At 42.3% G+C, this 17,485-nt stretch overlaps 1 protein-coding gene across 9 annotated transcripts in view; it reads left to right on the forward strand.

Moving 5' to 3' along the window:
- LRRC7 (leucine rich repeat containing 7) overlaps nucleotides 1–16,927 on the forward strand; it is a 176,666-nt gene extending 159,739 nt beyond the window's left edge. For 8 of the 9 annotated variants that reach the window (XM_027462559.3, XM_072041781.1, XM_072041780.1 and 5 more), the window contains 4 exons: nucleotides 3,336–3,554; nucleotides 4,494–4,586; nucleotides 7,129–7,203; nucleotides 9,736–16,927. In XM_027462559.3, the coding sequence (XP_027318360.1) occupies nucleotides 3,336–3,554; nucleotides 4,494–4,586; nucleotides 7,129–7,203; nucleotides 9,736–9,843 (495 nt within the window). In that variant the 3' untranslated portion in view covers nucleotides 9,844–16,927. The remainder of the gene's footprint in view (nucleotides 1–3,335; nucleotides 3,555–4,493; nucleotides 4,587–7,128; nucleotides 7,204–9,735) is intronic. The other variant, XM_038182893.2, reaches the window with a different exon arrangement.
- Nucleotides 16,928–17,485: the final 558 nt, after the last annotated feature.

Genomic DNA, 17,485 nt, shown 5'->3' on the forward strand with positions numbered 1-17,485 from the left:
TCTTCAAACAAAGTCTATTAACAGGAATGAGAAAATGAATTCTGAAAATTGTTTACCCACCATCCTCAGGAGGTGGTTTGCAGTGTGTTGGTACAACGATGCTAATGTCTTTTTCAATAAAGTCACCTGGAGTGTCCAGGTTTACCAGCGTCTGGGGATTAATACACTGCAATTATTTGAAGTCAGACTTGGAAAAATCTATAGAAATAAAGTTCAACATAAGGAACAATTAAATGATGTAAATATAAATAGTAGTATATGTTGTGGCTTTCCAGTAACACAGTAGTACCAGTGTGAATGGCCTTGTGCAGAGCAGGGTCAGCCCATGGTAGAGCTGTACTTGGGAAATCACTGGAAGAAAAATTGGGACTTGTTATTCCAAGGGAAAGAGCATGTACAATAGACAGACAGGCTGTGTACCTAGGCTAATGTGGTATGCATATACTGCTCATGTATGTTAGGTAGGCTGGGAATACTACGCAGTAGTCACTACATTATATATTATGTGAGTGCTTGTTTCTGTCCTCTTTGCTGTTCAGACAAGAGATTAAATGCCAGTTTTATTTTAATTTAACTATGATCGTTTATGTAATCAGCCCATAATTTATGAGATGTCTCTCCTATGGAGAAGTTGGATATTTTAATCTTTAAATTGAATAACCCACTGACTTATTAAAAGACTACAGTATTTATACTTCCTGGAAGACCCAATTTTTCTGCCAAGTCAATGAGGCAGAAGTCAGCTGCATTCTGAGTTGTGTGCTTCTCCGAAGAAAGGGAAGGGATAGAAGTGTGGCAGGGGGAACCACCAAAAGGGAACCTGGAAGTCACTCCTTATGAAAAAGAGTAGTCGAAGTGAGAGAATGAAGATGGAAAATGAATGGCCATCAGTTCATCTGACCTGGGTGCATGCTGATGGTCATGGAAGACAACGAGCTATGCAGGTCTGGGATGGGTGTTTGGACCATGGGAGTTGGGCTCTTCTGCAGGTACTGCGGGATGGCAGCAGATCACACAGAGGCTGAGGCCACACAAACTTCTGGAGGTCCCTGCGTGGGCTCCAACAGGCTCGGTGGCTGTGGAAGAAGCGTGTGCTATGGAACTGGAGCACAGAAGTGGCCAGGTCACCATTGCTCACCCTTTCAGACTTGGGAGTGTATCTGTTAGCCAGAACTGAGAAGCTGGGGCATCTTTCTGTTTCATTTCCAGCAGATGTTGCTCAACCTACGGGTCTTTTAAGCTGGTAAAGAAGATTGGAGGATTTTCAGTGAAAAAGCACAGTTTTATTTGTATTTGAAATAGATGTCTTCCTCTGAGGCAGAATGTACCTGCTGTGTATGCTGTGGTGGATACGCTGGGATTATATCTGAGTCGAACAGTGAAATTTATGAGATTCTGCTTTTTGGATCCTGTTTTGATGGCAGCCTGGCACAAGATGAAGCACAGAGCCCTGCTGCATGCGGGCAGCTGCTCGGCGTGGGTCTGCACAGCTCAGGGTGACACAGACTCGGTGACCTGCTGCGGGCATGGCCTGGTGCTGCTGGGGAGTTAATGAGCAGCAAAAAAAGTCTGTCCTGGGCATTTTTCTTCCCTTCTGATCTTGGAAGAATAGTAGATCTTTCTGACCTGTGAAGTGGGCTATTCACAGCACAGGCTGACTTCTCCAGGCTTTTCCAGAAGTTGGTCAATGTCTGTTAGCACAGAGGAGTTTGGGCACTGAAGATTTGGGTACAAGATGTAACAGCTTCCTCTGCCGTTGCTCACTTTGAGACTATCCCCCTCATGTACTAAGATACAGACCTGCCAGAAAAGTGGTCTAGTTGTTCTGGCTAGTTCCTTTGGCAGAATATAGTCAGCAAAAAAGCACGTCAGAGCAGATCAGTTTTGCCTGCAGTCACCACAGGAACTGTGTGTGTGTCTTTCTGGCATTCTGTGTTCAGTGACTCAAGTAGCTCCAACTGCACCTGTATTAATGATGTATTTTCACCTTGAAAAGCCATTCAGATGTATTTTTGCTATGACAACATGCAATCGATTCTATGGCCCTGGCTGCCATAACTTGCAAGGCCAGGTGAATGTCCAGTGGGTAAGACTTGTTTTGATCTTTTGCTGTATTAACTTTAATTGTGTCTAAAATACGGCCTCACCACTGGTGATTCTTCCACCAGGATCATAAAGGTTCCATGGTAATGAGGATTAGACTTTGATGAGGAGATGTGGTTGTGCCCTTGGCTGGTGTTAACTCAATGTGAAGCACTGTTTAAGTAGCTCCATTCATCCAAAGCCACTTGTAGGTACTGAGATGTGCAGTCATAATGCTCGTTCACGTTCAGGCTCTTCAAATAAAACCGCTGGTTGATGAGTGCCTTAATCTGAAAACAATGCGATGGAGTGATAATTCATGGAGGCAGTAATATTTGGTCATACAGGGGAGCAGGAATTTTGCTCATTCCCTTACAGCTAAGTTGTGTGCAATTATTTAAAAGCAACATCTCAATCTTGTATATGGCAAAGGTCTAAAATTGTCTTGCCCTATTTTCATTTGCAAAGATTTGTCTCAAATGTTTCTGTAATTCATGTGCCTAAATAGAGAACGTGTATTGAAGATTAAGCAAGTAGGCGACTTCACTATGTCAGGAATAGAACACAAAATGCAAACCGCACCTGCTAGATCACTGCTGAAAACGTGGAAGGCAGTGGGGCAGAGGGGAAAGAGGGATGGCAGTAATCGCCCTTTTTTAAATGAAAATATCAACATGTCAAGACAACGTGAATTCAATATTTCACTTACATTTGCAAAATATTAGAGTTTCAGTTTGGTAGAATTATCATAGAAATTGGTAATTTTATTAATTAAATTTTGTAAGGACCATATTTGTTCCTAGGACAAGACTAATTCAATTAATCATGCTTTCTGTACGCAGCACACTGCAATGGACAATATCTGTATTTGTGGCATAAATCCTATTCCAAACCAGCTTCAGAAAGCAAACAAAACATTCCAATGTCTGTAGCGTGCACTCTGTTTCCTTTTATTGTATTTTTTCAGTTCAAGAAATATTTGGAGCAGAATCATGTATTATGACATGAGGAAACAACTATTTCCTGTTCATAAAACAAACTCTATCTGGCTAATTTCCCTTTATTCTCCCAGGGCTGCCAAACGCACTGTACATATCCTCGCTGCTTTTAATCACAGTTGCTTCCAGTCGTGGTCAAAAGACAAACCTCTGATGTGATTTAAGAGGTTTGCTTTGACCCGACTCTGTAAGTTGTAATAATTGCTTCTTTGCAGCTTCCTGACTTTCGGGCCTAACGGGTTGCGTTACCCACAGGCAGGTAGCCACATCCAGACCTTAATGGGATCGCAAAGCCTGCAGCACCGGAGCCGCGAGCAGCAGTACGAAGGAAACATGAACAAGGTGACCATCCAACAGTTCCAGCCACCACTGCCTATCCAGATCCCCTCCTCGCAGAGCTCCCGAGCACCTCAGACGGGGCGGTGTCTCATCCAGACCAAGGGGCAGAGAAGTACGGACGCCTACCAGGAGCAGGTAGGAAAGTGTGAGCATAAGCTAACACTGACAAAAGCTGGGTCCTATCCCTGTTACATTTGGCCTTAATAGTTTCAACAGCTGTATAAGGCACCTGACTTTAAGAGTAAGGCTCCAAATCATTAGTAAACCTTTCTCTTGGGTAAAACATTGGGCAATCCATGTCAGGAGCAGCCTGTGTTAAGTCTCTGAGTATACCACTGAGATTTGGAAACAATTGCTTGCGTGGCTTGTGGTACGTGTTCAGACTGGCTCAATGAGTAGTCATTAAGCTGCACTGAAGTCATTTTCATTTTATATTAAGTTAGCCAATGCCATTTAAATTCACCCTGACTAAAAGATAAGATTCAGCATTTTTTTTTGTAGTAAGGCACTTGCAAAACCCATTGGTGCTCAGAGCTACTGGGGCCCTGGCCCTAAAACTGGCAATGATTTGAATACCTTCAGGTTACTTACTGCTTGCGTTTGTCACCTGCATAGCACCCAGGGGTGCTGCCTGTGCGACACCTTCTGGAACAACACAAGTGCACAAGAAGTCTATGTACGGGCAGATTCCCTTCTCACTGGCATACATTTACCCAAAGTTCAAGTGAGAGTGGAAAATTTGGCCAACGTAAACTGTCTTTTCAAGAGTCCCTTTTTTCTCTCCTTGAAAATAATTTTTTTATATATGCAAAAATAGAAAGCATATAGAGAGTATATAGAGAATATCTAGTATATATAGAATATTATAGTACCACTGCATCATGTTAAAACACTTCGAATACTTTCATTTTGTAACAGCATTCTGCTGGCTTTTACTGTGTTGTGCTAAACAGCTTTTGAGAGGGTCAGCTCAGCTCAGGAATGGTAAACGGGACTGTATGAGAAGAAGATGCCATTGTTTAGATAGCCTTTAGTGTTGGCATTGACTTATCTTGCCGTATCTTTTTAACCTAGTTTTGTGTGAGAATAGAGAAGAATCCTGGCCTTGGTTTTAGTATCAGTGGTGGAATAAGTGGACAAGGCAATCCATTCAAACCTTCTGATAAGGTAAGTAATAAATTGCTCACTAAATAGGCTTTATTTTAGAGTGCCGTATAGAGGAGACATAGATACCATGAATGACATTTCTATGCACTTCTGTTGTGATAAATGAAAGAAGTTTTCCCGTGCCTGGCATTTTTCTGTTCAGGCAGCAGTGTTTGCTTTCTTTCTTTTGTGTTTAATGAAGACAAGAGAATCAAACCAGAAGTCACATGGGTGTTGGGCTTACAGCCCATGTGTAAGATAATTTTTCAGGCTGTTTTCTGGAGTACCATCTCTTTCACTTTTTTTCTTTCAAGACTCGGTATAGGCCCTGATTAAATTGTCACTGGAGTCATTAGAGGGAATGCTAAAACAGCACTGTCTTCACTGGGTAACTGAAATACCAGGGTCTATAGGAGGGGCGTCAAATAAAATAGGCCTGGCCCACAAACTGGTCTGGAGATAAGCAGTGACGGCTTACAAACACCGTGACAAGCAATCTCCTAGTTTTTAATGTTAATTAAAAAAATTACCATTATGGTACATGATGGCCAGGGACATTCAGTACTCATTCTGGGAATTACACATTTAAGAGGATGATAAATCTCTTTAGTCAGTGGAAGGCTGACTAATAAAAATACAACATCTGGTGATTATCAGCTATACAGTGCTTTAGGATTAGAAAACTCTTTCTTAGACCTGTGAGTTCATCTGTCCTGTGCAATAAAACTGACAGGAGTTTGTTGGAAAATGAAGACTGTGGGTACCTCTAAGTTAAATGTATTATTATAGTAGATATTGTTTGATAATATTGGATTCAGTTTCAGGAGGCAGTCATAATTTACAAAAACACTGAGAATGTTTGGCAAATGATGAAAATAATAATGAATCTTCATCTTGTATCACAAATTTGAGATCTGCATGCAAATTAAAAAAAATAATTTACCCACCACTCTCAAACTACAAGAGATTCTAATAGGAAATGTAAAATGCTCTTTAAAATACCAGTCTAACACAATCTTACTTTTTTTTTCAGTTTTATCATCAATAATCCCTGTTTTGAACCTAAAGTATAGTTCACCTTAATGTACATGCCATCAGGCATTTTAACAATTAGCCCTTAAAACGTGCTCATTTTTGGTGTTCTTTTTTGAGACTGCAGACTGGTATTACACTTTATAGCATCGTGTCCCTTTTTCAGTTTGATGTATGATGTTAGAATTAAGCTGTACTTCTGTTGTCTATCATTTGCCTGGAATTATTAAGAGGAATCTCTGTCCTACTATGAATGTGCCTACATGGGTAACACATTCCGTGCAGTAATAGCTGTAGATAGACTTAATTTTACTAGTAATAGAAATGCAAAATTATGTGTAAGGTACTGACGAGGTGGTTATATTGAAAGAATTAACAGTTAAAGTTTTATGTTATTACACTGAACCCTTGCTTCCCATACCGTTAAATCAGATTTACCATGTTTGGAATGTCGTAGAAGCAGTAGGAGGGTGACCTTGTCTCTCATCATACATGCCAGTCATTCGTGATGGTTTTAAGTCATGCACATGGCACTGCTCTGTCTGCAAGATGAAGTCTGCAGGGATGGCAGCAAGCCCTCCTCTGCGCGGTGATGTGCCCCTGCCATGAGGTGCTGACGGTGCTGTGAAAAGAGGGAAGGACAGGAAAAGCAGTAAAAAGCACAGAAGCAGGCATTTTGAATGGCAGACTTATGTCACACGTTAATGGTGTGTGGATGAAATGTAAGCATGATAAAATTCCATCCCTCTGCTCTGCAGGAGCTCAGCTTTCTGTGAGGTGAATAGAAATCCTGGGCAGTACCTTGCTCTGGAAGGCTATAAAATCCCTCAAACTCATGATTTGCATGATGATAACGAGCAGGGAATTCCCCTGGTGTCTATGTGAGCAATGTAAGTGGCTAAAATTTGGCCTGTGCCCAGCTCTCCAGGCTGCTTATAGGAGCTCGCCGTCAGCAGTAGGGTGAGGAGAGCAGAGAGGGTGAGCCCATGGGTGCAGATGTGCAGGACTGCACGAGCTGTATGGGTAACATTTCTAATGTGTTCATCATCCAGGAACTCAATCTTTGGTTTGGGGGTTTATTAACATATTTTACAGAAATTCGAAATCCAAATCTAAAATATTCTTCATTATTTAATGATTTATCCCTTTTCAAAGTCATTTCTTCCTCAGACAATGGATTAAGAGAAGTTGCTACAGACCATTGCTCCATTTTAATTAACCTCCTGATAATCCTTTTCCTCTTGTCTATGCCCAAAAACTATTCCAATTGCACATTATTTTGTGAAGCAGAATCTCAATTTCCAATGACCCACAATTATGTTTGTATTTGGCGGTAACTGGCTGAAGGTCACAGAGAGCTGATGCAAGTCAGTGCCATTGTTTGGTTACCTACAAATTAAAAAAGGAGTTTAGAGTTTAGAGCATTGTCAGAGTATACAGATCCCCCAGAGCAGCAGTTAGGGAGACACCTGTATTTTGGGAACTAGTTCTTGGTGATAGCATCCTAACCTCTGTTACTTCTGACTTATAGGGTATCTTTGTTACTAGGGTTCAGCCTGACGGACCAGCATCCAGCCTGCTCCAGCCTGGCGACAAGATCCTCCAGGTATGGCTGGACTTCACTGCTTTGTAATTGAACTGAGACATAAAACCAATCTTTGCATCTTACAGTAACACTATTTTCAGTACAACTACAGTTTTTGGTATTATGGCACTTGATTTATAATAGAGTGTTGTATTGTTGTCAGTACTCTTGAAAGCTGGTCTCGGAAGGAACAAAGCTGTTTGAAAACCAAATGAGTATGTGGGAAAGAGGCACTGGGGTGTGCTGGCTGACAAACCCCTAACCACTAGCTGGGAGCTGAATTAAACACAGAGAGCACATTAGGAACAGAGGGAGCATCACACAGCCAGGAGCCAGGCTGGCCTTTGTTTTGCTTGGCAGATTCTGCTCCCTCCCCAGGGATGCTGGATAAAGCACGTTCATGCCAGCACCAGCTTTCTGAGAGGACATGGCACTGCAGAAAAGGGCTAATGATCACAGCCTGTCACAGGAAAAATCCAGGTAACACAATTTAAACTTGAAAATACAAATGTTCCTTACATCATACCCAGCTTTTCAACATTAATAGTGCAAGATGCTGCAGGGAGGAAGGAGCTTTACAAGCAGTTTCTCTAGCAGCAGGATATGACAAAGTAAGGCGTGTTTCCAGTTTTCACCTTTGCAGCTGATGTGATACTGGTGTAAGGAGCAAAGTAGTCACACCCTGGGAGGGATTTGTGGTTGGCATTGTTTTTGCCTCTCCTTTGCTTCCTCATTTTTGAATGCGCCTGCATGAAAAGCAGCTCTTCTGCTGGGTTCTGCACAACTTACAGAGAAACCTCAGCCTTTTGTTTTCTGTTACATTTCTGAAGCAAATATTTTCTGTATTCAAATCTACTTTTTTAAATAGAGGTCTCAGGTTTTAGAATAAAGGCAGGCTGTTACCTAAAACACCTTTCCAAAATTCCTCATTTGCAGAAAATGGTGGTTGTTGACACAGGAAAAATGTTTTCTGCCACGTCCTGCAAGGTCGTTTGTTTGCTTTTAAGCCCAGAAAATATATTACCACTGGCAGCAAATAGTATTACTTTTGACAAAATGAAGAGTCATTGGAGTTGTCTGAAAGGTTTATAACAGTTTTTAAAGCCATTTGGCCCGATCAAGGGTTAGAGGTTAACTGTGTTATTATCACTTTATGAAGAAAATCAGCACACCAAGGACATGGTCAGGCATCTTTGGGAGCCTTTCTTCTTCTCCCCTCCTGCTTCCCTCTCCCCTTCGCTGCCCCAGCCCCTCCTGTCTGGGCACTGCAGAACATCTGACATCTCTGTAACATCTACAATTAATTGTTAGTATGTTCAAAAGCAGTGAAAAAAAGAAATTGATATGCTAAATGAACTATAGGCAGTGGGGACATTCTTGACGGGTTCTGTGAGGGCTGTGTGGGAGCAGTTCTGTCACCTCTTTTGAGCTGTTTCTTTTATGGCTTTTGTTATGCCAAAGATTTTTTCCTGCTGTCATTAGCATGGGGCACCTAGCAGGCCCCTGCTTTAGCATTCAACCACCCTCACAGGGAAAACATTGCTCCTTACATCCAGGTGGGTTTTCAGCTTCTGTTCCTAACATAAGAGCATTTTCCTGTACTGACATAATCATGTATAAGCTACTGCTGCATTTTTTCAGGTAGCAGATTTCCCTCTCCTAACTCTTTTCATCACTTATCTGATGGCGTTCGTTTGACTTGGTGCTCTCGGTCATTCTTGTAGGACCACAGATCAGTCTCAGCAGTTTCTCATTTGTCACTGCCAGCACGTCATTTTAAATTCTCCAGCAGGAACATTTTCCTTTTACTTGCAATTCCTTTATGCAACCATAATACCTATTACCAGGTATTGATTTATATTGTGGCAAATAAAGGAAAGCCATTAATCTTGTGAAAGAATTAACAGGGGAAAAAAACATAGGTGTGAAAGGATGAAGGATATTTGACTTCTCCAATACAAGCAGTGCCTTTAGCTAACAGTATCCAGTTCCCAGGGTTCTGTGAACTGAAATGTGTTAACACTCACTGGCATCATTGCTCTGTTTGTGGAGGTTCTACTTATCGATCACATGCAGTAAGCTGTTGATAATTAGGTTGAAGTTTGACGATTTGAAATAGCATTTTAACAGCCAATTACAGAAAGATTTAATTAGCACCAAAGCAGAGCAGTTTGTTCAGTAATTTTTCACTCCCTGTACATGCAGTGTCTGAGACCAAGGCTGTGCTGCTGCTGGCTCCTTTGGGCTCCAGGGTGTAGCAAACCCTTACATCCCAGAGTTCTGGATTCTTAGGAAAATATGCTGAATATTGTAGAGTCAGAGAGAAACTCATCCTGGAAGGGAGCCCCTGAGGTCACCTGGTCCCTCTACTGCTGGAAGCTGCACCAATTCCCGTTCAAAAGTACCATTCAAACTCCTGCTTTCAGGAAAACACCGTATGACTGTTGTTTATTTTAGGCTTGTTTTTCATTTCCATATATCCCTTTGCACCCCCAAAATGAAGATATTAAATAGGCTCTCATTTGATTTTATCTTCTTGTGTTTGTGTTGCAGGCAAATGGACACAGTTTTGTACATATGGAACATGAGAAAGCTGTATTACTACTGAAGAGTTTCCAGAATACAGTAGACCTAGTTATTCAACGTGAGCTTACTGTCTAAATATTTTTTTATAAATAGTAAATATGTCTAGCCAGATCTAATGTTCAAACAGATTTATACATAGGAAACAAATTTTTGCCAATTGCTGGACCAATGGCAAACAGTAGTGCCAAATGTATAATACTCTATGTTAGTACCGATCATCTTGAAAAAAATATATTAACTATATAAATATATTGTTCATGTGGCTATGTATTAGTTTTAATTGTCAGCCTCTGGCTGTGCATTGGTGCGTTTTTTTAATCAAGTTACTTCTTAAAGTCAATTTCATATGATTTCAAAACACAGAAGCACATACAAATTCTTTAGGAATTCTGCTGTCCATCAGAAACACTGCCTCAAAGTTGTATATGCCTTTATAAAGATAAAATATATTAACCTGTACTTCCCATGAAATATTTCTATCATGTCACATACAAAAATATAGAGAAAAAATATTTTCATAAACACCTCAAAGAAAGTATATATTAAATTAAATTTAATAATGTTCATTTATTTTCAATGCAAAGATATTATATGCCTTATGAAAATACCTGTACATATGCAGTGTGTATAGCTGGCTCCATACTAATTAGTAAAAATGTCACTATACAGGGTGAGATACTTAATAAATGATACTGTCAACTCTGGGACCTAGATATAAATAACCTACATGGAGATTGGTTAACTTCCTTTTCTTTGGCACTTTCAGTCGATTCCATGTGAACACACTAAATGGACGAACAGTGAGGTTAGACAGATACGCTCCATAAATGGAAGACGTTTATGATGGGTGGCAGTAAAACTTCTTTTGTTGCTGCTAATTTTATTATTTTAACTTTTGGATTTAAAACTGTAGGCCCCTTCCTTGCATTGCCCATTCCCCCAGTCTTTGGTGTTCTGTATTCTTGCTCTGGTGCAGGCTGTTATCCCCTTCTCGATATGTTCATTATCAGTAAGGCTTTAACCTTTATACAACCCTTTGTTTGTGTAACAGTCTCTTTAAAACGAGTGGGGATAGATTTAATCTGAGATATGACATATCACAGGGGGAGCAGAAGAACGGCGCTGAGAGAGCATGGGAAGAGCTTTCCCACTGAAGCACTCAGTGTGAAACCCTTAAGGTAAAAATCCTCGCGCTGTTCTCGACAGAGCGTACCGGCAGCACAGAACTCTGCAAACCTGCTGCTGGTTCAGTAATTCAGGCCTACATCATGGGCGTAACTGACAGCAAGAAGGCGAAACAGAAGGAAACCTCCCACGAGGTGTTTCCGAGGGGTGCTGTTGCCATCGGCCTGGCAGCGGTGGTGGTGGTGGGCTGCAGGGAGAGCCGCAGCGCGGGCAGGGGGCTGCAGCCGGGCCCTGGTCAGGGGCACGGTGCTACAGCTCACGGGCATGGCAAAGGCCGTGTCACTTTGCTGCTTACAAGAGCCTCTAGAAATTCTCAAACCTTTCTTTTTGTCCCGTAAGCAAGCGCACAATGAGGTAATTACACTTCGAATTAAATTAACATGACTTCCAGAGACAACAGAGCCCTTACGTCTACTGCCCTGCCTGCTGTATGGACCCAGTCGTCCTGCTGTAGAGGTATAAATGCATTTTATAAATTTTGCAGGTCTTATTTATAGTAAGTGGAAGGACTGGAGCTATCAAAGGTGCTGGCAGCATTCCTGATGTGTCCCTGCTGTTACTGAGACACCCCAGTGCTCAGCACTGCTGCGCGTGCTGCTGGGTGTGCTGGGGGCTTACATCAAGTCCCTAAAACCCAACGAGTTCAGGAAGAGCAGTCTGCTGAGGTTATTACATGCACAGCAATCACTTTGGCTGTGGGTGTTGGGAGAGGAACTGGGTAGAGAGAGGGACAGCCAGGCCAGGACCCTAAATCCTTGCTCTACGCAGTTATCATCTCTGTGCATTCACATCTGGCTGCTCTTAGAAACTGCCGACACAGCGAGGGGACCTGGGGCCTCATCCCATCCATCAGCCACAAAGGAAAATGCATAATCAGCCCCTCCTTCCCCCCAGCCTGGCCATAACTGTCAAAGCAAGGTTTCCAAATGAATTTGGGCTTCCCAAAGCTGGTGCAGTCATTCTTTGCCTCCCTCTGGAAGCACCTGGGCCTTCAAAAAAAAAGAAAAAAAGACTTGTTACATTTGGGAAGGAAAGGGTGGTATAAAAACCGCCTATGCACATGGGAAAGGAGAGAGAAGTACCCCATACATAATCGGTAGGAATAGGAACTATCCTCTAACATTATGAAGCAGCAGGATTTTTATTGTTTGCACTCTTTTTCCTTTTTTTTTTTAACCTCCGTGGCAGTGATTGCAAAGCATGGTCAGGGCAGCCCCTGGCACTGTGCAGAGAAACACAGCCCACAGCCCTCACCTCAGCTCCCCACAGGAATTTGTTTAGCAGTGTAAGTTCCCTGTCCTATGGTCGTTGACACCTCCCCCTTTCTCTTTAATCAATAGGAGTGATTAGGTTTATTAGTATAAATATTAATGAGCCATAAATTCCAAGCTGACTGAGCAGGTTCCCACACAATACGAGTTTTTACTTACCACATGCAAGCGTTCACACTGCAAGAACTTCTGCACCACCTGGGTGGCAGCACACCAGCAGGTACCCCAGTGAGCCATAGTAATGCTAATCCTAAAACGTGCTATTTGAATACATGATTTGATTATGTCTAGAAAATAAATTTAAATAATGAATTCTTTTCAGTAAATTAAAACCTCGATGCTACCAGCCGAAGCTGCTTGCTGAATTCATGTGATTTGGGTTTGGATTGTTATTTACCCCATTTTTCAGCTTCCAGTTTTTTAGTCTCATAATGCCCCCTCAAACCACAGAGGCTGTGGCAGAACGCATCTAAAACTTTCCTAACATGCATGGCATGTCAGAGGCCAACATTGCCGTACTTAAGCCCATTGCCCTTTAGAGAAGTAAGGATTTTCTCATCATATGCTCAGAAAATTGCAGACACCTACATCGTTTGTCGTTAATTATACTGAATGGGAACTAGGGACATTAATAGGTACTTATGCACCCAGCTCCTCTTTGGAGCTACTTTTGTCTTTTCATGCAAAAAATATCACTTAAGAACATGAGCACGCGTGCACACGGAGGTGCAGTGAACGTCTGCACATCTGCTGCTCCATGCCCGGGGGCAGTCCATGATAGCACAGCTCCCTAGCGCAGAAATTTTCCCCATGACTTCTCCTTCCAGCAGGAAAACGGAGTAAATTACTGCCGCAGCTTTGAATCCTGCTGTACCGCTGCCTGCTGCCATGGTGCAGGACTCAGTGCACACCCACCCAGTGCGTCCCCGCACACAGCTCCAAGGCAGAGATCTGCAGCCTGTGGCAGCTGCTCCAGGAACATGCTGGGGAGCTGCGGGTCTCAGAAGGGTGACAGGGGGCCCATCCTGACACCTAATCCCAAGATAACATGCAGATGAAAAATGGGAAAGCGAGAAAGGCAGAAGCAGTCTTCAGTGTTTGTTAATTCTGCGTTTTGTGCTCAGCTGGGTTTCTGCGTGCTGAGTTTCGGAGAGCTGAGGCGCAGTGGCACAATCGGCCAGGGCTGTGTGCAGAACTGGAGTTCAAGATTGCTGAGTGCTTTCATTAATGGATTATAATGAAAACGAAATTGCAATAAAATTGAATTAGTGCAATGGAATGCCAAATTAACTTATCCAAAACTCCTGCTGACTCTAGAAGGGGGATGGCGGTGAATTTGGCCTCCCAGATGAAACATAACAGCAGTGAACCTTTAACATCAACCTCCGTTGTCCAAAATCACCAAATATTTCCTTTTTGGCATTATTTTTATTCAAATTTGTAGAAATGATGTTTAGATAGGACTAATGCTATGAGCGACTAAACTGATTCAGTGAGCCCGATTAGGATTTGCACATTAATCCTTCGAAATAACGTGCACCTTTTGTCTGTCCTGGAGTCCCCAGCAGCCTCACGTACATGGTCGTGTACAGCCCGGTGTGCAGGTGGGGAACCCGGCTATGTGCATGCCGTGCACATAGGTACGATATATGTGATATATATATACTGTTTATATATATTTTTTAAACTAAATGTGGTTATATGGCAAGTGCTGGTGGTAGGTGACAGTTTACCCAGAGGCGAGTTCCGTGTGTGGGTTAAGTTTCATGTGTGTGAAGGGATTTTGATGGAGGCAAGCAGGCTGGGAACTGCAGATGGTTTCCTTCCTTCGGGCTGTGCAGCACTCCCAAGCACCCCATATGTTCTCCCACAGTAGCTACACCGGCACTCACACGCTCTGTTTTTCTGAAGCTACTCATGGCCATGCTAATACTGACTGAAACACGCTGGGTTAGAAACACCACTGAAGGTCTGGCGTGCTGCTGGCAGCTCTCCCCGGCAGGGCTGCCCCCGGTAGCTTTCAGCTGTGATGTTCCCATGGCAATGGCCCCGCTCGCGGTGAGCACGCAGCTCTGCTTTTCTGGATTTCCCATGCAATAAACAACAAATCATCCTCAGGGAAGGGCTAGATTGGAAAGGGACGCCTGCGCTGTAATTCCCTCAGCCTCCTTTTGCAGCAGGTTCTGGGGAGCTCGGTGGTCGCAGTCTGGGCTCACGCTGCCAGCAGTGCCCCGTCCCCCATGGGAGTGCCCCATGGGCTGCTGTTAAGAAAAAAATGAAGAGGGGAAAAAAAAAAAAAAGAAAAAAAAAAAAGTTGCTCTCCAAATGCTTTTCTTATTTTGAGCAACATATTAAGAAAAAACCCCAGGAAGCCCTGTGCAGACCCTTCAGTCCGGATAATTCATTCCTTTTCCATTCACAGTTTGCAATTTTTTTCAGGGTGTTGGTGAGCTGTGATATTTAAAGGCTAGTCGTTCGTAATAGCTATCTTCAAATCAGTGTTGGTGTTTTCCAAGCTGTATTTTAACGTGTCCCTGTCTGCGCCTACGTTCTGTGGACCTCCATCAGACACGGCGCTGTTGTGGGGTGGCCTTTTTCTGAGCAGTTGAAAGACCCGGGAAACATTGCTCTAATAGCCATACGTTTAGTTATAGATTAATATCAAAAGAGTCAAATCCGTGATGTTGGAGAACACCATTAATCTTCATGGCCCAAAAGTTCAACTAAAAATGCAGTACAAAGTGTTTCTGAGATTGGTTTGCTATTGTTAGTGAGCACTTAAAATGTAAAGACTCTCCTTGGTTAAACCTCTCTGGCTTGTAATATAGCATTGAATTTCCTTATGCAAAGAAAAGCCCGCGCATCCATAGCTCTGTGTACATATGTATATATCTGACAGGGGTATATGCAACAGGAAATGCAAAGACAGGAGGAAATGACAAACCACGCGCTCCAACCTGCCCACATGCAGGATCTGCTCTCAGACACGGGGATTGAGACCAGGCTGGCTGCTGGCTCCTGGGGAAATGACTGGCAGCAGGACGAGGTTGGGGTTTGTGCTGCCCAGCCTCTCAGATGAAAGTGAAGCTCACAAGCACCCGGGGATCTGTTTCACTGTGGTCTAACCCCTAACAGCCAGGCAGGACACATAGGACTGAAAGAAAACACAAGGATCAATTTGCCCAAATTTGTAAACAAGCACAGGAGATTACAAACCTCAGCTGTGGGCTGCAGATCTGCTACCTACCTTTGCAGAATTTACCTTTGGGATTTCCAGTTCAGAATAAAATGCTGTCTAAAGCTTGAGCTCCTTACCCAGGGGCTATTGCCACCCTCACCATCCCGCCTCAGCGCTCTTCTCCCAGTTCTTCTGCCTTCAAAATTCTCATTTTCACAAGGGCACAAAGACTTCCCATTTTATTTTCAGCCAGTCAGGTTTAAGGACTTATTTCACTTGTCAGTCTTGCTAGTATGAGTGGAATACAAAGTGATGATACAACTTTCAGGCCAGTAGTTTGGATAGGATATGAACTAATTGGTGGTTTGGTTTTGTTTCGAACAACTTTGGTTCGGGTACGTTTGATGGCTGGCGTTAGCCACGCGTGCAGCACAGCAGTGACACCAGAGGCCAGGCAAGGAAACCCGCGCTCCTCCCCAGCGGCGTGAGCCTGGGGCGGCCAACGTGAATTTTCGTTGCAAAAGCAAATTTCAAATTACAGTATTTAATAGTCATAAACTTAAAATAGTTTTGTTCAAACAAACAAACAAAAAAAGCCTTTGCCAATCCTCTTTGCTTGAGAATCCAAGCAAATACTCCAGCAGTGAACGACATCTTTGCGTTGTATGCTGAATTTACACGGCCCTCGTGAGGCTTTTCCTGCAGCACCACCAACCGAGCCACAGCCCTGCAGCACAAGAGGCTTCATCTTTGTAAATTGGGGCCTTCTTTGTCTCTTTGCTAGCATATGTGGCTTTGCCCTGAAACCCTGGTCAGAACAAACACTTATCAGTTAAGTTTTCTACTTGTGAGTACTGTATCCAGTTCAAAACCAACAGCTTACTTTATTAAAAATTTTACCATTTTATAAAAGACATGTTTAATTATGATGGAGATGGCTGTATTGTAATTAATATTTTGAGATAATTGTGATTTTGAGCTTAAATTATATACAGAAAATGGTCATTTTTGTATGTGTTAAAAGATTGCTATATTACAAATGACTAACTGTACTTTTCAGTTTAATTACAGTATTAATGTAAATAAAGCTGAATGAAAAATATTTACTACTTTATTAACATAGATTGTGAATGTACTTAATGTTTTTTGCAGTATAAAGACTTAACTGAACTTGAAAGCTGCTTCATTTTATGTGCAAAAAGGTACTTCAAAATTATATTTTAAATCTATTGATTCAGTGCAATCAATTATATTGTCGGTTAATTTGCACATGCAGGTTGTATCCTTCCAGTTTTATTTCATGTATGACACTTATCCGTAAGGTGCATATTGTGTTTAGAATGCATTTTGCAGATGCTTCTGTACATAAAACAAATACAGGGACTAAAACAATGCTGTGCAGTGTATAGCAGAGCCATTTTTCGGCTTTGGTGTACCCAACTTTTTCAGTATTTAAAAAAGTGTTTTGAATAACATTAAAAAGTCTCTTTATTGTATAAATAATAAAAATGTCACCTTATTGTAATTATTTTTTGTCATTTTTTACTATTGGAAAGGATCCGAGTTTTCCAAAGTCGCAGTTCTACAAGGGATGGAAGGTGAGGCGGTTGTTACCGACCCATCTGCTTAAAACTGGTCCAGGGAGCTAGCAGCTACACCTGAATCATCAGTGATCTAAGTTACAGCTTCAGAAATGTTTGCTCTATCTACCAGCAAACAAAGCAATGTTTCAGGAAAGAGACATTTTAATTACAGATAATTACAGGTATGTCAGAGAGAGACTTGAAAACTGAGCAACTCCACTGGTTCAGCACATCGCTACTGGTGAGACATCAAATATGGCAGTGCAGCATCTGCACACTTGGGAAGAAAAGCTCAGGATTTGCTGCTCTCTGTGGTACAAATGCCTTACACAGGGCAGGGAAACAAAAGAGAGGGTCACAGGGCTAAGAGCAGCAGCAGTTCAATCATCCAAATGCCATCATGGAAATACTTAGCGTAGTTTAAAAAACAAACAAAACCCCTACCAGTGGAAATCCATGTAATAGATCTCTCTTCAATTTCATGTCAATTCACAGGCCTG

This window comes from Anas platyrhynchos, chromosome 8 (assembly GCF_047663525.1).
Source record: "Anas platyrhynchos isolate ZD024472 breed Pekin duck chromosome 8, IASCAAS_PekinDuck_T2T, whole genome shotgun sequence".
Taxonomy (NCBI): Eukaryota; Metazoa; Chordata; class Aves; order Anseriformes; family Anatidae; genus Anas; species Anas platyrhynchos.